We start from the raw sequence: 22,331 nt of genomic DNA on the forward strand, positions 1-22,331 counted from the left end.
TGTTGGATGAGGTAGGTGGGCACCATTTTTTTTAAGGTTTTTTCAATAAAAATCAAAAAGCGGCTGCGTGCAAGAAACACTGAAAAAAGTTGGAAGGAGAGAAAAGTAATGCAAAAACTGAACAAAAATTGCATAAGATCTGCGCTAAGTTCAACGCAGACTTATGTAATACCAACGGAAATTCAACGTAAAATTACGTAAGTTTTACGCTTAGAAACGCTGAAATTATGTGAAACGTGATATTACAGTCCGATATATTAAGAGTGCGGTTCATAAACTAAATAAGGTTCTGTGGCACAGTGGTCTATGAGACAACAAGTAAGCAGGAGGTCAGTGGTGCGATTCCCATACTCAGAGGTCTAAGCGTTGATTTTATGTAAGATCAACGTTAAATTCAACTCAAGACTATGTGAGATCTACGTTAAATTCAACGCAAAATTGTGTAAGACTCGCAGTGAATGCGTTGATATTATCTAATAATTAGGCTAAATTCAACGCAAAACCAGTAAGTTCAGCGCAACTTTATATAAAAATCCACAATAAATTCAACGCCAAATTATGTAAGATAATCCGTTACCAGCGATGACAAGTTGAAAAATAAACAGCAAAGAATTCTTACATAATTTTGCACTGATTGTGTTGAATTTAAAAACGTAAGCTCCACATATTCAACTTAAAACTAATTTAGGGAATTGTGGTGAAATTTTCGACTTGTAAAAGCTAGTTACCGCTGATCTTATATAATTTTGGCTAAATTCATTGACCCGGGCAGAATTGAAAAAAAAAACAAAAAATTTATATTGTCTGTACAACAAGTGATTCGGTTTTTCTGGGCTTTCCAATTATACATATTATTAGAAAGCCCAGAAAAACTGAATCGATTGTTGCGCAGACATTTTTAATTTGTTGATTTCCCCTTGATAGTATTAGGTTTGACAATCACAAAATTTTTTTAACTTTCTCCTCTATTTTCAGAAAACAGTTACCTAAAAAACCTGTTATAATTTGATCATTACAGTTTTATTACAATTGAATGGTTTAATAACTGCTTACTTTTAAAATCTCGGGAGTTTTGAAGCTAAGAAAATTTGCAAAAAATGGACAAATTTTTTAACACTTTGACAAAATTTTGCTTTCTGATTAAAGCTATGAAAAGTTTACTCCGATAAGTATGATTTATAGGTCACAAGTTCTCGATAAACTTCTTAAACCGAAAATTCGTTGACCGTTATAAGCTATAGTGATAGTTAATAGTAGAAGTAACATAAGTTATCAACATCTATTTGACAAATGGTTGAAAAAAAATGACTTCCTGGAGAATTTTGAACGTTTTAATCCAAAAGATGACTAATATTGTATGTTTTTCTCTTCACTCAATTTGTCCAATTTGCAAAATTTGTCGTAGTGGCTCATTCAGGCTCCTTTTGATTGAACTTGAATGCAACAAAGAGGTTACATTATTAAATTTTTACGTCTTTTTTTTAAAATTGGAGAAAAGTTCCCACATTTTTGTGTCTGTGAGGACTACGTTTCCCTAACGTGTTTTCACACAAAATAAATTTGTGTTTCTTCATGACTCATGAGTTTTCTCCAAGTCTGCAGAAGGTTTTCTTCCAAATTGAGGAACTGAACGATAAATGAAAAAATTTTGAATCAGTTCAAAATGAATCAGAGCTCTCACCTTGTGATATGCTTGTCGAAAAAACCAATCAGCTGCAACTAGTCTCAGTTTCATAAATATTGTTTTCCTTTTGTAATAGTTGTCGTATAAGAAATGTCGAACAACAGTTTTTGTGAAAATTTGCTGTTCGCTTTAATCGTGGCAAGAGTAAGGAGTGCAAAAAACTTTAACTTCAGTTCCGTTTGTGTGTAAAGCAAAAATTTTGGGTTCTGACAGAATTGCATACGATAAGCCGCACGATTTGCGCACTGAACAAATTTGCGATGCTTTTAGGAATCCATTGTTTTCTGTGATTCGATACTGCCCTCTTTTCCTAAATGTACAAAGATCACTTTTTTCAGTCTGCTATTTGCACACCCGGTTTGGAGTACCAGTGAACCCCGTCGAAAGATCATAGAAATTTCATAAAAAATCCATCGATGGGTCATCGATGGTTCATTACCACATTTTCTCTGATCAGATAGAAATTTCATCGACTGGAAGGCTCAGATTTTCACTAGATCATAGAAAATCCATCGATAGGAAACTACTGGATCAAAAAAAGTTCATCGATGGGAAATCACTGGATCATAGGAAATCCATCGATGGGAAATCACTGGATCATAGAAAATTCATCGATGGGAACTCGATGGATCATAGAAAATCCATCAAACTGAGAACGAGCATCAGGCAGTTCTCAAAATCCCAGCTTACCCCATTTTTTGGGAGTACCGTAGTTGAAATCTGAAATTCTGACCATAGTATTATTCCGATCGGGATGGGCAAAAGGACGTTCAATTGACCGTGAAATAGACTTTGAATCTATATATACCACATCCTATTAGGACAAGTATTTGGCGAAATAAGACCAGCGAGCAATAAGTCCCCCGACAATCGGACGTACGCGGTACCTCATGCTCGTTCGCTAATGAATTTTTGAAACTGTACTCAAATTAGACCGGAGTGCTAACTCATGTTAAAAATTGAGCTTCCTATGTGCATAAAAAAACGTTATTAGAGAACGAGCATCAGCAGGCATACCCCATTTTTCGGGAGTACCGTAGTTGAAATCTCGCTGACTCTTACCACGGTAATAACCCGATCAGGATGGGACATAGGTCATTTAATTGTCCGTGAAATATGCTTTAGAATGATATATACCGCATCCCATTTGGACAGGTATTTGGAGAAATAAAGATCTGTGAGCTATGGATCCCCGACACTCGGACTTACCTCATGCTCGTTAGCTCTTAACTTTTTTTGAAATTGTATTCAAACTAGACCGGAGTGCAAACTCACTTTAAAATATGAGCTTCTTGCATGCACTCAAAATCGTTATTAGAGAACGAGCATCAGGCATAACCCATTTTTCCGGAGAACCGTTGTTGAAATCTGAAATTCTGACCATAGTATTAATCTGATCAAGATGGGACGAAGATCGTTCAATTGCCCGTGAAATAAGCTTTGAACTATATATACCACATCCTATTTGGACAAGTAGTAGGCGAATTAAGACAAGAGAGCTATTAGTCCCGGGCATTCGGACTTACGATGTTACCCCATATTTCAGGAGTACCGTAGTTGAAATCTGAAATCCTAACCACAGTATTATTGCAATCGCGATGAGACATAGTTCGTTCATTGGCCCGTGAAATAGGCTTTAAAACTATATATAACACAACCTATTTGGACAAGCATTTGGCGAAATAAAGACCCGCGAGCTATGGGTCCCCCGACTTTCAGAATTAGGAGGTACCTCATACTCGTTCGCTAATAACTTTTGAAATTGTCTTCCTATTAGACCGGAGTAGTAACGTTAGTTGGAAGACATGATAAGCAATCTAATGATAAAAATTGAGCTTCCAACGTGTACTCAAAATAAAGTTAATAGAGAACGAGCATCAGGCATACCCAATTTTTTTGTGGTACCTAAATTGAAATCTGAAATTCTTAACATAGTTTTATTCCGATATGTATCGGATTATTAATTTGTTCGGATTTACCAGCTATGGGTCCCCTACATTCGGACTTACGAGGTACCTCATGCTCGTTGGCAAATAATTTTTTGAAATCGTATCAAATTAAAACGGAGTGGAAACGTTAGTTAGAATACATAATAGACTAACTCATATTTAAAAAAGAGCTTCCTACGTGCAATCAAAAAAGTTATCAGAGAACGAGCACAAGGCACACCTCATTTTTTGGGTGTGCCGTACTTGAAATCTGGAATTCTGACCATAATATTAATCCGATCGACACTGATTAGTTCATTCAATCGCCCGTAAAATAAACTTTAAAACTATATTTATATGACATCTTGCTTCCACAAGTACTTGACGAAATAAAGGCCAACGAGCAATGTCCCACCTAACATATGAATTAAAACTCAAACTTTATATTTTCTTCTAAATTTACTTAGATTTTAACAAAACCGCAGCCAATAAATCTTTCCAAATACACAAACTCATGGGTCCCCACAATCGGACCACCATCATGCTCGTTCGCTAATAATTTTTCGAAATTGTCTTTGAATTAGACCGGAGTTGTAACGTTAGTTAGAACACATGATAAGCTAACTAATGATACAAATTCAGCTTCCTAAGTGCACTCAAAAAACTTAATTAGAGAACGAGCATCAGGCATACCCCATTTTTCGGTGGGAACCGTACTTGAAAACTGAAATTCTGACAATAATATTAATCCGATCGAGACTGGTTAGTTCATTCAATTGCCCGTAAAATAAACTTGAAAACTATATATATGACATCTTGTTTCGACAAGTACTTGACGAAATGAAGGCCAACGAGCAATGTCCACCTACCATATGAATTTTAACTCTAATTTTATGTTATATTCGAATTTTATATAGAAGTTAACAAACGGCCGCCAAAAATCTTTCCAAATACACAAACTCATGGGTCCCCACAATCGGACCACCATCATGCTCGTTCGCTAATAACTTTTCAAAATTGTCTTTGAATTAGACCGGAGTTGTAACGTTAGTTAGAACACATGATAAGCTAACTAATGATACAAATTGAGCTTCCTAAGTGCACTCAAAAAACTTAATTAGAGAACGAGCATCAAGCATACCCCATTTTTCGGGTGGAACCGTACTTAAAATCTGAAATTCTGACCATAATGTTAATCCAATCGAGACTGGTTAGTTCATTCAATCGCCCGTAAAATAAGTTTTAAAACTATATATATGACATCTTGTTTCGACAAGTACTTGACGAAATAAAGGCCAACGAGCAATGTCCACCTACCATATGAATTTTAACTCTAATTTTATGTTATATTCGAATTTTATATAGAAGTTAACAAAGGGCAGCCAACAATCTTTCCAAAAACACAAACTCACGGGTCCCCACAATCGGACCACCCTCATGCTCGTTCGCTAATAACTTTTTGGAATTGTCTTCGAATTAGGCCGGAGTTGTAACGTTAGTTAGAAGACATGATAAACTAACCAATGATAAAAATTGAGCTTCCTACGTGCACTCAAAAATCGTAATTAGAGAACGATCATCAGGCATACCCCATTTTTTGGGGGAACCGTACTTGAAATCTGGAATTTTGACCATAATATTATTCCGATCAAGACTGGTTAGTTCATTCAATCACCCGTAAAATAAACTTTAAATCTATATATATGACATCTTGTTTCGACAAGTACTTGACGAAATAAAGGCCAACGAGCAATGTCCACCTACCATATGAATTTTAACTCTAATTTTATGTTATATTCGAATTTTATATAGAAGTTAACAAAGGGCAGCCAACAATCTTTCCAAAAACACAAACTCACGGGTCCCCACAATCGGACCACCCTCATGCTCGTTCGCTAATAACTTTTCGAAATTGTCTTCGAATTAGACCGGAGTTCTAACGTTAGTTAGAAGACATGATAAACTAACCAATGATAAAAATTGAGCTTCCTACGTGCACTCAAAAATCGTAATTAGAGAACGATCATTAGGCATACCCCATTTTTTGGGGGAACCGTACTTGAAATCTGGAATTTTGACCATAATATTTTTCCGATCAGGACTGGTTAGTTCATTCAATCGCCCGTAAAATAAACTTTAAAACTATATATATGACATCTTGCTTCCACAAGTACTTGACGAAATAAAGGCCAACGAGCAATGTCCCACCTACCATATGAATTAAAACTCTAACTTTATATTTTCTTCTAAATTTACTTAGAGTTTAACAAACCGCAGCCAATAAATCTTTCCAAATACACAAACTCATGGGTCTCCACAATCGGACCACCATCATGCTCGTTCGCTTATAACTCTTTTGTCTTCGAATTAGACCGGAGTTGTAACGTTAGTTAGAACACATGATAAGCTAACTCATGTTAAAAAATGAGCTTCCTACGTGCACTAAAAAGAAACGTTATTAGAGAACGAGCATCAGGCATACCCCATTTTTCGGGAGTACCGTTGTTGAAATCTAATACTCTGGGCATAGTGTTAATCTGACCGGGATGGGACATATGTCGTTCAATTGCCCGTTAAATAGGCTTTAAAACTATATATACCACATCCTATTTGGACTAGTATTTGGCAAAATAAAGACCAGCGAGCTATTGGTCCCCGACCTTCGGACTTACAAGGTACCTCATGCCCGTTCGCTAATAATTTCTTGAAATCGTAAGCAAATTAGAACGGAGTGGTAACGTTAGTTAGAATACCGAATGGGCAAACTCATATTAAAAATGAGGTTCCTACCTGCACTCAAAAAAACTTAACAGAGAACGAGCATCAGGCACACCTCATTTTTTGGGGGTGCCGTACTTGAATTCTGGAATTCGGACCATAATATTAATCCGATCGAGACGGGATAGTTTATTCAATCAAGCGTAAAATGAGCTTTAAAACTATAAATATGACATCCTGTTTCGACAAATATTTGACGAAACAAAAACCGACGAGTGGTGTCCACCTACCATATGAATTATATCTCTAATTTTATGTTATATTTGAATTTTTTATAGAAGTTAACAAACGGCAGCCAAAAATCTTTCCAAAAACACAAACTCATGGGTCGCCGACATTCGGATCTTAGAGGTACCTCATGCTCGTTCGGTAGAATTTTTTGAAATTGTCTTCCTATTAGACCGGAGTAGTAACGTTAGTTAGAAGACATGATAAATTAACTAATGATACAAATTGAGCTTCCTAAGTGCACTCAAAAAACTTAATTAGAGAAAGAGCATCAGGCATACCCAATTTTTCGGGGGAACCGTACTTGAAATCTGAAATTCTGACCAAAATATTAATCCGATCGAGACTGGTTAGTTCATTCAATCGTCTGTAAAATAAGCTTGAAAACAATATATATGACATCTTGTTTCGACAAGTACTTGACGAAATAAAGATCGACGAGCGATGTTATCCTACCGTATGAATTATAACTCATTCAAACTATAATTGATTATAACCCATATATATAATCAGTGTAACAAAATAACCAATTATAACTCGGTTAATTATGACACATTAGCACTAACAGAGGGCAACATAGGTTCACGGGAAAGTTTGAGTTGATGCACATATATAGGCCATTCCTGTTCTGGCTGATTTATGATTCGTGTATTTTGTACAATAACAGGGTCAACTGCCACTTGGTGTCGAACAACAGGACCCCGGGCTGTCATGAGGACTCTCACTGTTGCACCCCGTTAACAATTATGCATCGGTTGGAAACGTTAGACATTTGGTTTATCTGAAAAGTGCAAAAGTTTGGTGATTTTGTTTATTTTTGAGACTGGAACAGCTGAAAAATGGCTGAAAACGGTCCAGAACAACTGAAATGCCTTCAATTTGGGTTGAATCGACCCCCTGAATTTAAAGTTTTCCCTCGGAATTTTTGAAAAATTTGTTTAGACTTGGGAATCAACCTGCAAGCGTAATCCAAGTCTTGGCAAGGACTTTCCAGACTTACAGACTTTTTTTAGACGTGCACAGTACTGATATGTGCATGTAGATTTAGATTTAGACTGTCCCTGTACTGATCTTGACTAGCAGTTCAGTCCGGTACGGCACTTGTAGAATCTTAAATGATGAACATGCAACCAAGAAGGGTGTTGTAGAAAAGTTGAGTAAAGCAGAAATCTCGCAATTGACACGTTACAAGATCCAAAAAGCATCAAACAAAAGCTGCATTTGATTTAATTCTTGATTGCAATACTGATTTCGTTGAGAGAGAGAAAGCTTTCATGACAATCTGACAATATCTGTTTTCCCATCTTGACCATCTTGACCATCTGTTTTCCTCAGTCGGGAGCATGGTTGGTTGCAGCACCAATTCCATCCCTTGGCTTACAGCTCCCAAAAAATGAAATTGGAGCTGCACTAAATAATAAAATTGAGGCGCGAGTGTTTGACGTCGAAAAAAGTGCCGGTCTTCGAGAAATTGGTTTGTATAGTTGATTGCAATGATGCTATTTTTTATCACTAATTTGGAGGGCAGAATTTCAACTTGTTCTCACTCAAAGAAAGCTGAGTTCAGTTTTAAACTGAAGAAAATTGGAAACAAAAACCAACAAAGTAGAAGCTATTGGAACGTCATCGAAAATTGGGATTGGAATCAAAGACTTTTGTTTCAAGAATGAACCGTAAAGAGGCAGATTCAACTAATATTTGAAAAAAATTATTGAATTTATTTTTTTGAAAAAAGTTTAATAAAGCGTCTGATATTGAAAACTCTATTCAAGAGACATCTTATAAGAGAAAAATCTAACGATGACTATCCGATCGTTAGATAGCTATCTCTGATCTGAACTTAAAATTATTCACTAGTATGTACAATTTTTGTTTGTCTTTGATACAAAATTTTAATAAAATTGAAAATTTACTGAGTTAATGGGTTTAATTTCGTTTATAGCATTTCATTTCTGCTAAGTTCTGTCTACGGCAAAAATTTAGTGTTCAACGCTGACTAAAATCATTTGAATGAAACGTAAAATGTTACAGAATGGAACAGACAGTTACACGTCTTTACTCTTATCATATTGTGCCCGAGGTTATAATTTGCCCGAGGAGCTGTATCGCAGCCAAAACTAAAATTCTCTTTTCTGAGCTGCCTTTAGCTGTTCAACAATGCCTGCTGCCATTCAACAGCTGCTAAAAAAGCTGTATGTTTATTCAAGAGCTCACACTAATGTTATAAGATGCTTGCATATTCACGCTCATCTTGCAAGATGTTGCAATAATTTTGCAGGAATCTTTTAAGATTCGTGACCTTTTAACAAGACCTCGCAGGAACATCAAAAGTCGAGACTTTTGATGTTCCTGGGAAGTCTTTCAAAAAGTTTCCTGATCTTAAAAGATCCTTGCAAAATTATTGCAACATCTTGCACGATAAGCGTGAATATGCAAGCCTCTTATAACATTAGTGTGAGCTCTTGAATAAACAAACAGCTTTTTTAGCAGCTGTTGAACGGCGTTTAAGTTTTGCTAGTACTTTGACATGCTCAACATGTTTCATCGAGGCTTTTTTGTTTCATCAATTTGTAACTGGTTGCTCTTATACCCAGATTGAAGTCACTGGCATGTGTAGGTGTGGTCTGGATTGTGGTCGCATCAGATGTCACTTCAGCCTGTGTCCTCAACTTGAGTAGTAAAAATTTACTGGACAATTATTTGTTCAGATGCTTTGTCAAAGACACAAGAAATTGTAGATTTCAATGCTTATTTTTTAAAATTGATGAGAAACTCAGCTACTATTTAAGTTCACTTGGACATTCTCCGTGAAAGCACAAGACTTTTGTCCTGCTTGTTGAGTTGAGTTGTTGCAAGTGTTCTTTTTCATTACTAGATCTCAATAACTCTCTTTTGAGCAGATCTAGTCTCGCTTCTTTCTTCACAAATCCTCTCGCACTTGTTACTATCAGACAGTGCAGACATATGATGAGCAGCAAAGATGCCTAGAACATTCACGTAGTTGGAACTTTTTTGTAACACGCACTTGCAAAATTTGAAGTGCAAGATTTCTGCAGAGTCAGATTCTAGAAAGCCAGATTTTCCTTTATACTGTGCCGGATTGTAAAACTACTGACAATTTAAAACCTACCAGGTGTGTGTTTCTTCCAAAAGAAAGAGTTACTTCGGTCTTACATCTCGAATCGCACGGCGATTTCATCAGAGTCAGTTAACCGATATTTACGAAGCACTGAAGTTATAATCAATCCTCGTCACATTGTATAGGTTAAGTGACTCTGATAAGTCACTCACCATTTTATAGCATTCTCAAAAGCACACAGCGCGGTTCGTGATATTAGTCAAAATTTTGAAGTTTCTGAATCAGAATCACGTAACTTTGTTTGAAACAAAAGCTGTGAAAGCTTTAAACTCTGGCTGGCATTGTAAATTGGAAAACCATTCTGGCACTCTAGAATCTGAAGCTACAGAGATCTGGCCTTTTAAAATTTGAAGGTGAGTGTTTCAAAATGTTTTACAGTAACGGTAGAAACAATTTCGGATCTATTCTGTCCCCCCCCCCCCCCCCCCAGCTTAGTGACCATAAATTTTTTATGACCCCCAGACGCACGTGCTATCTTCTTACATAGTAACGTGCTATATAACAACATAGAGTTTGTTACTGGAGGTCATAAAAAACACTGGGGGGCCGAAACAGAATAGATCCACAATTCCATTAAAATGTCAAGGTGATTATATCAATATATCAGAACCATATAATTGTTATGTAGCAGTATGATTAGTTTTGGAGTATGTAATGCCACCTTATGCGTTATATTGAAAGTATTACCATTTTTGTGTCTCTTAGTTGGTTTTTTTACTCTGTTACTTGGTTAGTGAAGTCAGTCAAATGTAATTTGCAGTTCAGCAAATGATTATTAGTCAATTTGTCTCCTATCTTGACGAAAATCTTCCCGCTTTTAAAAAGAAACTGTTTGAATAGATGACCGCATACATGAGCTATTACATAAGGTCTTGATATTCTAATAAAGGTGCATTTTAGAGCAAGTTCTTCAAGTCTGTTTTAAAGAGTTCCATGCAGTTAAATCTCTTATAGCTAAAACTACGCTCCAATACGTTAAAAATGCCGTGGAAATATATGTCCGCAATAGCTTAGACATCGCCCATTGCTTAAATTGGCCTATATAGTTGAGAAGAAACTATGCCTAGACAGAGAAATATCCATAGGAGAATCCTTGTTGTCCAGAATTCTCAGCGACAACATGCTGATCAAATGGAATTTCTAGGCATTTTCTTGAGTCATAAATGCTGCCCTCAAATATAGTTTAAGATATGGCGAGATAACACCACACGTTGTTGTCTATAGACGTTTACTTGTCCATAACTACGTAGTTTTTGAGATTCACTCGGCCAAAGATTTCAAACTATGCAATATTTTAAGCCAGCCTAAAATTTCAGAACAAGGCTGCAGCTTAAACAAAGTAGAACAACAAAAAAAACAATGCTGCTATTTAAATTATGGGCCAAAAATCCAGAATTTTATTTGGCGAACAAAAACGTAGAATGAGACCGTACGGCTCATCTTAAATTTTTGCCTTTGTCAAGATTTTATGCACAACAACCTTTGTGATAGCCGAATTGAAAAATTTGCAAGCAACTTGGAAGCAATCTTGCAAATGGATGCATACGGGTACCAAGTTTCTTGCAAGATTCTTACATATTTTTCGATTCACTTGCAAGATTTACTTGCAAGGATTACTTGCAAGATGAAACATAAAGCTTGCAAGATGAATCGAAAAGCTTGTAAGAATCTTGCAAGCTTTTCGATTCCAATGCTTGAGAAAGGGGGCCACCAGAGAAAGGGTGCAGATTTTTGCAGCAGAAAACTGTCTTAGCTTTTGCATGCACTTGTTTAGCTTCTTTGACAACTAGAGTCGGTACAATATTGGGCTCCTTAAGAAGCGCACCTGACCTAGCCGCCAAAGAAAAAAACAAAACCCTAAATAGCTAATTTAGAAATAAACAATTATTTTCTTCAAAGATGTTTTCCAAAACATTTGTACCCTGATTTATTTTTTTGTCTTGATTGATATCTTGTGAGGTTCTTGCAAGAATCTTGCAAGTTTTGAATCAGCTTGCAAGAGTCTTGCAAGTTTCAAATTCACTTATCACCAGGTTTAGGGATGTAGGGATTTAGGGGTTCAATAGGGTGATGATGGATTAGAACCTTAACATTCTGAATCAATTTCAATAATTATACATAGATCAATATGTTGATGTTCAAGAAAAATTTACTGAGCGAGATAATTTCAAAGGCTGTTGATGCAAAGTAACGCATATATGGAAATGAACCTGCGAAAATTCGCAAATGCAAGCTATTTTGGCTCACCTTTGCCGCTTCATTTCTAATCATGGTGCCAGGATTAGTTATAAATCCTGATCTTTTGCACTGGTTAAAAGCATAGGTACGACTCGTTTTGAGCAACTTCTGTACATATTGTTGGCAGCCATTTTTGCAGAGACAATTAATTGTCGAGTTAGATGGTGTTCGTGTTACTTGAGACGTTGACAAAACCAATTTGTTTTATTTTTCTTCAAATTTTCCAACACTTTGTCAGCTCTTGATTTGTTGTGGTAGTGGAACTGCTTTGTATTGGGAATAGGATCGCCGATTTAAAAGGTAACAGCCAATTTAATCAATAGTTCACCGTGGCGCACAAAACCTAGCTGAGGAAAAATGTAAGATGGGCTGGAGTGGTTTTAGGGGAATGTACAATTTGTTCCCTTGAGATCCATCGTTGAAAGCTTTTTCTGCTGTTCCGAGCAATATTGTCGACTGTTTTTGTTTATCTAAAATACCCATACCTGTGTCAAATTTTGAGCTCGTTTCCGTAATGTACAAAGTTTGAATTTGTAATTCAGTTTTTAGGGCATTCATTGTGCAAGCTACCTTTTCCATTGCACATTGGGCCGCAAATAATATTGATATAAACGACCGAATTTTGGCTTCGGAATGCTTGTGCATTCTTTAATTGACCGTAATATAACCATATATCAATCTAATACGGCTCCTGATAACCATACCAAATCCAAACAACTTCTTAAAATTCAATTAAACATATAGTTGATTTTCAAGAATCATAGTGGGTAACCTCTAAGAAACTTCATATAATCTAAATGGAATAAAAAATATCAGCTCTAGAAGTTACCACGAATTTTACACACCCTCCGATATGGCTGAAAATCGAAAATAATGACAAGTAAACTTTTCGTTTGAAGAGATGAATAAATTTGGAAAAAATCATGTTTTTTTGTTCTTTCAGACAAAAACGCGTTTCAAAATTATTCGGGTTCTACAAAGGGAGCTAATTCACAACTCTCGATTCTTTGCCTTTATTGACACAAAAATTTGGACAAAAAGCGTATCAAACCAGATAAAGTAACTTCAAGACGAAAAAAAGTACTCTGTTTTTAAGGTTCTATTGAAACATTGGAAACGGTCTTATTCTGTGTTCTTTCATTACAGTAGTTCTTAAGGAGGATAGATAACGGCATAAGTTTTTGTATTTTTATAAAAATTTATCTATATTATTCATAAATTCGTATATATAAGTGTAATAATTTTTTAGTTCTGAACTTTAGTTATGATTATCTCCTGATTCAATTCAGTTTCCAAGTGATCTTGTAATTTATTCTGATCTTCATTTCAATACTTAAGTTTGAGTCTGTTTGTCGACTTTGAAACTTATGTTCGCTAACTTAAAACTTTACCGGCAAGCAGCAAAATTTTCCCAAAGGGTCAAAAAATATATAATGGAGAAAAACTCTTTAGAAAATCTAAAACTGCAGATTGACAACATATATCTCTAAGCTGCATATAAAATCTGATATATATGCCCGGACCCCCCTATCTTAGTAAACCAGTACTGTTTTTATAAATTATCAATAGTAAAAGGCTGCATCAGTACTGTTTCAAAGTATTCTGGGGTTTTTTTTTGCGCGACGACACAGTCTGCTTTGATAACTTTCTTTGTTCATTCAAAAATAATAATACATTTTGAATTTATTCTTTTCATAGTAATAAATGACATGATCAGAATTATCTTATAGTAAAACACAGGCTGAGAAATACTATGATTCAACGCTGATTTGCTATGTTACTGTGATCCGGGCGCTCCTTTTTCCTCATTTTAACTCAAAGTAATGCAAGGACAAAATCACTTTCTCTTTTTCTCTTTTTTAAAAAATTTTGGAATAGCAGGTTCACTTAAACCATAAAAGCGCTCGAGTCGTAAAATGGACAACACCTAAATAATTTTCTAGGTTGGAACACTTCATGTACGACGAAGAGCCGATGCCATTCCCATTCCCCTTTGTTTGTGTTGATTGCACAGATCATAATTTTTATCGCGTAGCAGCAAAATCTTTGCTGTCCACGTTGTTCTCAATGGTCAATTTTATTATCAGGTCCAGTTGCTATATCTTATGAAAAGAGCGGATTCAAATTTTATTGATACAAATGAGCATTTTGTAGATCCATTTTCTTCACAATACGGAATAGCATCTATCAATTGTCAACTATCGTGCAGGCGCAAATATATCTCTTGTAAGTCCCTCAAAGTTCCACCCAAAACAAACAATCTGAAAATTTTTACATTCAAATGAACATCAACATGCTCCCCTGTAACTCGTTGATTTTTTCTAAGACTAATTTTTACCAAGTTTTGTTCTGCGTTCCTCAATTTGAATTTTACTGAGCTTCAAACTCCATTTAGAAGTCTTAAGAATTTCATATATGTTGCAATTTTATGGGACAGACTATTTTGTGTGTTGTTTCCACTCCAGATTACAAAAAACGGAACATCATATAGCTAATATTAGCTTATGTGTTTCGTATCTAAAGCATAACTAACTAATGGCCATTCATACCCAACATAATTCATTACATTTTGACAAATAGGACTGTCTTCTATTTTCGTTCTTTCTCCATAACTTAATTCTGATTTCCATTTCCCAACAATTTGTGAGATATTGCGACTTGTTGTCTTGAAATTACCGAAATAATCTCCTACTCCTTTTTGCGTCAACTCGTAAACTAACTTCTCAATGTTACTGTCCACTCGAATTTTCAGAAACTTTTCAAATAAATGTGAAACTTTTTTCATTGGATGTGACGCAAATTCTTCGTATATAAATTCGTAATAACGGGTAAACAAAAACACGTCTTTTTCAGACAACTTCTGGATGAAATCCAAATTATTTGCGGGCCATTCGCAAACCCAACGAGGTCCCGAATTGCGTCGAAGTTTGAGTCGTGAATTTTGAACAGCTCTCGGGTCTCGAAGTAAATGGACAATTCTGACATCAGTTTGAATTGTCGGCCATAACTGTTCCAAGCTATGAATTCTAATAGTTTTCAATATTAATAGTTTGGACGTTTTACATTTCTTTTCTTCTTTTTTAATTAGAGTGTCGTTTTGAAAATATTCATCCCAATTTAAAATCAAAGATGATTGTCGCAGCATATCAGCGTATTCATTTATTAACATTTGCCGTTTTAGACTTTCGACAAAACTAGAATTGAAAATAGTTTCTTTTAAATTGCAATTGAGTAACTTTTTGGTCCATTCTTTTTGAATTACAAAGAAATCTTTTTTCTTTATTGTATCATAAGTTCTGGGACCATTATCCTCCATAAAACGTTGAATTAACCTGTAAGGCTCATAAATGTAAAATGAATTTTCATTACTGCTCAAAATTTTTCCCAGTAAGCTTGAACCCGATCGCATGTACGACAGTATAATGACCTTAGTTTGAGTCGTGAACTGTTTTGCGTGGCCGTGGGCGTGATATAACTCGGCTTCCACAGGGTCGTACTCGTAATTGTAACCCAAACTCATAAGTCGCTTCCCGACTTTTGGGTGGGCGAGTGAACCCAAACGGGCAGCTTCGCGTTTTCGCCCGTTGGATGAGAGGTAAAAAAAATAACCAGTAATTGAAAAACAAATTAAACAGTAAAAGTATAAATGTATTCTAATTTTCAATAATCTCATTAGTTTTTTATAATAAAGAACTGTCAGTTTGAATGCAAATCTACTAAAATGTAAGATCATCAAATATAATCCAATAAAATTTAAGAGTATGTTGAGAATTAGCAGCTTAAATTTACCAACAGCTCAACTTTCAACAGCTAATTTACTTAAGTGCAGCATAAAAATATACTGATGTTTTTTCGTTTTGAGCTGTCGCATGGGCCTATTTGTGGTATATACGCAAATATACGGCAATTTTATGTGGCGATTTTGTCAATCTACTAATCGAACGCAACTGATGGACAGCAAATAAAGTAAGTTTGGTAAGTCGAAAATATAAGGCGTCAAATAAGAATGAACAAAATAAACCTCAAAATCTATGACGCACCTCGCAGCCGCCTATTAATTTGGCAAATATTCAATGGTACGTCTGTTTAATGAAGTTGACAATTTAGTGGATAGAATTTTGAAACTTGAAACATGAACAACTCTAAACAAAATTTCACTAGTTATCATAACATCTTAACTTGTGAGCACCGAGAAACCATTTTTGTTACAAATTTGATCAGCTTGACTCACCGTAAATAATTGTTCTATTGTTGAGAAAATTATGTCATCGTTTATTTGTCTAGAATAGTAACATTCAATCTTTCATGTCTTTTCGGACATAGAATTAACATAAATGGTAACTTACAATTTAGAATCTTCATGCTTTGACAGTATCAAAACTATGGCAATATAAACAAGGTTCAATATATATCAAGGTTTGTTCATGTAGGAAAAATGGTTGCATTAAAAGCTTATAAAATTGTCACGCTGGCTGTGGGGTATTAATTTTACGAATCGAAGGAAGTCATGAATACGGTAGCATGAACAATAAAGTCACGAAACTATAATACCATCTTGTCACCAAATCTTGTCACCAAACGAAAAGGAATCTCAAGTTTAAATAAATTCAAAGCCATAGAGCTTTGGTGTAAGGATAATATTCACACCAAAGTTGTTTAATAATACAAGCGATGTCACACTGCCGGGAAACAGTTAACAATTGATGACAAAACTATTGTTCTTATGAATAATTGAGGCGACGGGTGTTTTACATAAATAGAACAACGAACACCCTTTGTCATTAACGACAAGCAAAAATTTTCTTGAAGATTTTCGCATGTTGAAGTGAAAAAAAATCATCGTTGCTCTATGACTCATGTCGACCAATTTTCAGAGATGACAAAAATACGATGCAAGAATGCGTTCGCTCTTTAAAGTCCACCTCGTGAGTCTTAGATGATACACGCCCAAAGAGATAAGGTTGATATACCTCAAAAAGTACCTCAACATGGCACGTCAAGGTTTCTGCTTTAGCATAATATATTGACCCCGTTCTTAAAATTACCGCAAAAATTAATAGGGCAGTACTGAAAGTTTTACTTTAAAGTACCTTAACTTTTAGTAAGTTTTATAGAAAGTTGAGATAAATATGATGGATATGAAGCTTTGAGATAAATTTAAAGTAGATTGAGGTAAGCTAAGAGAAACGTTTCACTAGTGCCATCCCAACTAAAAAGGTAACATTAATGTGTGTTACGGTAGAATTAGGCTAAAATTAGGATATAATGATGCCAGTTGAGGCTAATTTAAGGGAAAGCAAAACATCCTGAACTTGTTCAGGCAAACAAATTTAATTAAAAAAATATCTGAAAACAAAACGAAACAATTTTGATTGTACTATCCCAAAAGACAGCAAAAAAACTGTCGACGAATCACTTTTCTGTGGCCAATCTGTTGAAGATCAACTATTGGAAAAGTTTTCATGGCTTCTGTAGCTTAGAAACAAATCATATCAGCTCTGTATGCACAACAGTGTTGTAGAGTTCAGGTAGTTTGCTCTTCAAAATCGTATCATTCTCACCCAGAAAATATACAAACAAAAGAAACAACGAAAAGAGAAATACGTAAAACCAGCTGTAACTACATATTCGAAAAATTCAAGCAAACTCGTTAATAATGCATCATTTTTACATCTCCCAACGCCCAAATCAACTTTTTTTTCTTCAGCTAGAAGTGTTGGGTTATGGGTTTTCGCAAGCGGAATAAAAGCGTTTTTAACAAAGTAGAAAAATAATATTCTCAAAATGAGAGAATAACAAGAATGATATTTTACAGTAAAACTTAGAGATTTAAAGATTTCCCCCCACTAAATCATAACTAGCCTCTTTAGTGTAAGTAAGTTTTAAACCTTCTGAACCTTGAAGATATCGCAGAAGTCGTTTTCCGCATAGCCAGAGTTGATTGGTAGGTGCGGTCATGTGCCTGGACAGAATGTTGACTGTGAACATGATATCTGGCCTCGTCTGTTTGGCCAGATAAAGAAGTGATCCAACCAAGCTCCTGTAGATCCTGAGGTCCACTTCTTCGTCTCCGTTCTGTGCTGTCTGAAGTTTCAAATTCAAATCAGCTGGAGTTCTTGAGGGTTTACCTTGATTCATTTAAAACCGCTCAAGCATTGTTTCTATGTAGCGTTCTTGGTCGACTGTGACTTTGCCCTATTGTTGTCTGATTCTAAGGCCCAGAAACCAGTGTAGTCTCGCTCTGTCTTCCATGTGAAATGCTGCCTCTAGTGCCTTCTTGACATCGGAGATCACTGTCATACTTCTTGGTGCTACTATGATGTCGTCAACCCAGACCAAGGTGAAGGGGTGATCCTCTGCCTCTGATCTTGCGAACAAGCAGTGATTGTTCCTGCTTCTGGTGAACCTCTGTCTCAGTAGGAAGTTTGCCAGCTCTTTGTATCAGTTGTTAGCAGCCTGTTGCAAACCATAAATTGATTTATTTAGTCGACATACTAACTTCTCCCCATCTGATCCGCGTTTTACAAACTCCTGTGGCTGTTCCAGATACACTTCTTCCTCGATTGGTGAGTGCAGGAAAGCAGTCTTGACATCATATTGGTGCAATCACATGGCGCTGCTTCGCTGATAGCTGAAGTAGAATCCTGAATGTCTCTGGCTTACAGGTAGGCGCAAAAGTATCAAAGTAGTCCAGTCCTTCCACTTGTTTGAAGCCTTTCGCCACATAGCGTGCTTTGTTTTTGTTGACCTGACCACTGGGTCCCAATTTCACTTTGAAGACCCATTTGCCCGGTATGACGTCCCTGTCTGTGGGTGGTCTCACTAGGTCCCAAGTCTCATTGTCTTGGAGTGCCTTGACCTCGTCTTTCTTTGCCCTGTACCACTTGTCCCATTCGTCAGCTTGCTTGGCTTTGTAGACTGTTTTGGGTTCCACATAATTACCCCAGACACAGCAAAATAGGTCCTGACTTCTCCAAAAAATTGCGTGACATTGCTTGCTCGTGTCCTTCGTCTGGGCTCTGCCCTGTCCTCTTGCTCCAGTGCCTCTTCAAAGAAGTTCTCCATTTCACTGTCTTCCAGTGACTCAGAGTCTCTGAGACTCCCTCTTGTTGCAGTAGATTCTTCATCCAGTGCTGCTTCCTCAACATTTGAGGCATCTCGTCTCAGTGTCGTTTCTCGAGTGTTCACGCTCTCTGCGTCATGCCACTCTTCCTTTATTGCAGTAGATGTGCCCTACTCCTCTTTGTTGCCATCGTCTTGATGACCATCGACTGGGTGCAGATCCCCACTTGCTGTGACCCCTCATCTATTAGGTCGGGCGTCTCTGTGTTGTCAGGGATTGAGCCCACTTCGGACTCCTTGATGATCACCTCTCGAACTGCCACAACCTTGCGTGTATTTGGTACGTACACCCGGAATCCTTTGTCTCCTTCAGTGTAACCCACCTCCAGTGCCTTTCCTCCAGTGCCTTGGGTTCAAGTTTCCTCCAGTGCCTTGGGTTCAAGTTTGCTGACATCTCTGTCCCGCTTCCTCATGAAGACTGTGCAACCAAAAATAGATAGTTTACTAATTGAAAGCTTAAGTTTTATACCTCGCATCGGCTCTGCTGGGCATTTTTCTTCTCCTCGTCTCACAACCAAGTTCCTGATCCTGGTTGCTTGAAGAGTTGCTGCTCCCCACATGATCTTGGGAAATCCTGAGTCAATGAGCAAACATCTTGACATCTCCAGCAGTGTACTTTTGCACCTCTCAGCTAACCCATTCTGTTGTGGCGTCTCTGGTATGGTCTTCTCCTGTAGAGTGCCTGCATCTAAGCAGTATGTCTTGAACTGCTCAGAGAAAAACTTCTTCGCAGTGTCCTGCCTCAGCTTCTTGGGCGTCTCCACACTGAGAACAAACTTCTTCAGGCTGGTCAGTGCTTCACACTTTGACTTAAGCAAGTCCACAAACACAAACTTCCTGTACTGGTCTGCAAACACAATGCAGAACCGGAACCCTGACAGTGACTCTACTCTGAAAGGTCCCATCACGTCTGTGAACACCCTCTCCAGCTTCTCTTCTGCTTTGGTCTCTGTCACTCTTGGTACTGGAGTCTTTGCGATCTTGGCCAATGCACAGACATTGCATAAATCATCGAGTTCCCCTCCTGTCTCTGGTGCATTCCTGAATACATCCGCTTGGTTCAAATGATCCAATTGTCTGTGCCACTTCCTTCCACTGTCAATTTTCTCGCTGTTGGAACTCATCTTGAATTCTAGAACGCTGCAGGATAATTAAAACAAATTATTTTCTTGTGTTAGTTTTACCCGAGTTCCCTTCAGGAGTTTCATGCAGCTGTTTCCTTTCTCGAAAGTGAAGCTGTTTCCCCACTCCGTGCATCTTGAGACTGATGGGAGGTTTGAAGAATAGTCCGGCACACACAAAACATTTTTGAGTTTGCATTGGATTTCCCCTTTGTTTGAGGGTATGCTGATCCTTACACAGCCTCTGCCCACCACTCTGGAAGCCTCTCCGTTGGGATTTCTGACCACTGATTGAATGGGCACAAAGTCCAGGAACGCATCGGTGTTCGTCACTATGTGATCTGTACAACCAATGTCCACTAGCATGCCTGCTGTCTTCCACTGGGTAAGAGCTGCCCAGTACTCCTCGTCTGGTGAAGCGAATATTGGACCTATTGCCACTGACTCCTGTTTGCCTCCATCTCTTTGTCTCTTGCATGCCCTGTCTAGGTGACCTTTCTCACCACAATTGCTGCATTGTACTGTCTCCTTCCTCCTGCAGTCCTTGGCAAAGTGTCCAGGGATCCCATACACAAAGCAGTTTCCTTTCTTGGGTCCCTTCTTGAAGTCACGCTTCACTGCCAGTGCCACTGACCACTTTGTCCCTTGTGCCTCTGTGCTGTGCTCTCATGGAAGTTCCGCAGCCTTTTCCTCAACTCTGTGAAGTTCGTTGCCGGGTTAAAGCTTTCCTGTATAACAAAACTTTCATACCTCATCGGCAGACCATTGAGGACCAAAGCGTTGAAGAGGGTCTCTGAGACTGCCTCCCCTGCTTTTTGTAGCCTTGTGAGCAAGTCCTGTCCTCTGATAAGGAAGCTATCTAAATCCTCAGCATCTTCGAGCTGCAGTGAGCAAGCTGTGCCACCAAAGTCACCACTGTCTGCGTCTCCACACTCTGAAATCTCTCTTGCAAAAGCTTCCAAGCCTTTGCTCCATCTCCGATGCCGTCATCTCCCACACAGTCATGTCTCATCAGCATGAGGGTTATTACATCTGGAGTCAGTGACAGATTGCACCACACATTGTTCTGTTTCTCCTTGATGTCTGCAACTTCCTTCTCTTATGCGTCCTTCAGCACCTTGTGGTTCTTCTTTTCATCATTGCTCGCCCCATTTGCCAGTGGTGCAGGCTCGTTGGATTGCTCCTCTGTCCCAAGTAGTGATTTGTCGAGTCCTTTCGTCTGCATCATTGCCACAAATCTTGTGCTCCAGATTAAAAAGTCCTGTGCCTTTCCTGTGTAGTTCAGCAGCTTCACTGTCTGTTGATCCATCGTAGTTTGAGCAGGCAAAACAGTTGTAATAAGAAAAGGTACTAAGCAGAAAAGGATTATGACTGTCAACAACAAATTAATTCTGTTCTAGAAATTAGTTTTAAGACTTAGAAAATTGCTGGGCCCATAACCTGTTTGGTTATGGGTTTTCGCAAGCGGAATAAAAGCGTTTTTAACTAAGTAGAAAAATAAGTTTCTCAAAATGAGAGAATAACAAGAATGATATTTTACAGTAGGATTTAGAGATTTACAGGAGTGATCTGATTATTAGATCAAGATGGTGATTTGATTTTGGGGATGAAAAAGACTCAAAAATCTGCTGTATCTATACCCATTATCAGTGCGAGAAAGTCAAGATACAAAACTAATTTTAGCACCATGATTTATAATGGGGTTCGCAAGGGTTACCCAAAATGGTTTGCTTCTGCAAATCAGTCGCAAAGGGAACCATAAATGGAATGCATTTGCACTTTTCTAAGAATTCATTCACACTTCCGGAGATATCATAATCATTTAAAACCTTCTGGGAAGATTTAACATCAAATAATCTCACTCTAATATTAGTTATCTAGATTCACCAATTTGAACCGAATATTGATTCTAAGCACCATTTCTTGACGATTCATTTATATAAATTCTCTGATTAAAATCAATTTGCCTTTGTCTTTCTAATCTGGTAAGTTAAACTTTCTTTCTAATTCTCACTAAGTTTAAGACTATAGTTTGATCGATATTCTAACAAGAAGCTTCACAGGAGTGATAAGTTTCTTTAATAGGTAAACCT

At 37.3% G+C, this 22,331-nt stretch overlaps 1 protein-coding gene and 1 long non-coding RNA gene across 3 annotated transcripts; both read right to left on the bottom strand.

Annotated features, from left to right (window-relative positions):
- Positions 1-1,979: 1,979 nt before the first annotated feature.
- On the bottom strand, positions 1,980-10,601 carry LOC142348476 (uncharacterized). 2 transcript variants are annotated; one of them, XR_012760745.1, is made up of 3 exons: positions 10,445-10,601; positions 9,209-9,602; positions 1,980-1,994 (listed from the first exon to the last, which is right to left on the bottom strand). It is a non-coding gene; the product is annotated as an uncharacterized LOC142348476 (long non-coding RNA). The 2 variants fall into 2 exon arrangements; XR_012760744.1 differs by lacking the exon at positions 1,980-1,994 and adding an exon at positions 8,604-8,782 and having other exon boundaries at positions 9,140-9,602.
- A 3,524-nt stretch (positions 10,602-14,125) lies between these two features.
- LOC142348477 (carbohydrate sulfotransferase 4-like) lies at positions 14,126-16,369 on the bottom strand. Its single transcript, XM_075399849.1, has one exon. It carries the CDS (start codon positions 15,726-15,728, stop codon positions 14,493-14,495), a length of 1,236 nt encoding a protein of 411 aa, XP_075255964.1. The 5' UTR covers positions 15,729-16,369; the 3' UTR covers positions 14,126-14,492.
- Between the last annotated feature and the right edge of the window lie 5,962 nt (positions 16,370-22,331).

This window comes from Convolutriloba macropyga, chromosome 10 (assembly GCF_964194025.1).
Source record: "Convolutriloba macropyga chromosome 10, txConMacr16.3, whole genome shotgun sequence".
Classification (NCBI taxonomy): domain Eukaryota; kingdom Metazoa; phylum Xenacoelomorpha; order Acoela; family Convolutidae; genus Convolutriloba; species Convolutriloba macropyga.

What these genes read in the sequence shown, in the direction of transcription:
- LOC142348477 (XM_075399849.1), bottom strand. Translation starts at nt 15,728, where the DNA reads ATGATCTTACATTTTAGTAGATTTGCATTCAAACTGACAGTTCTTTAT.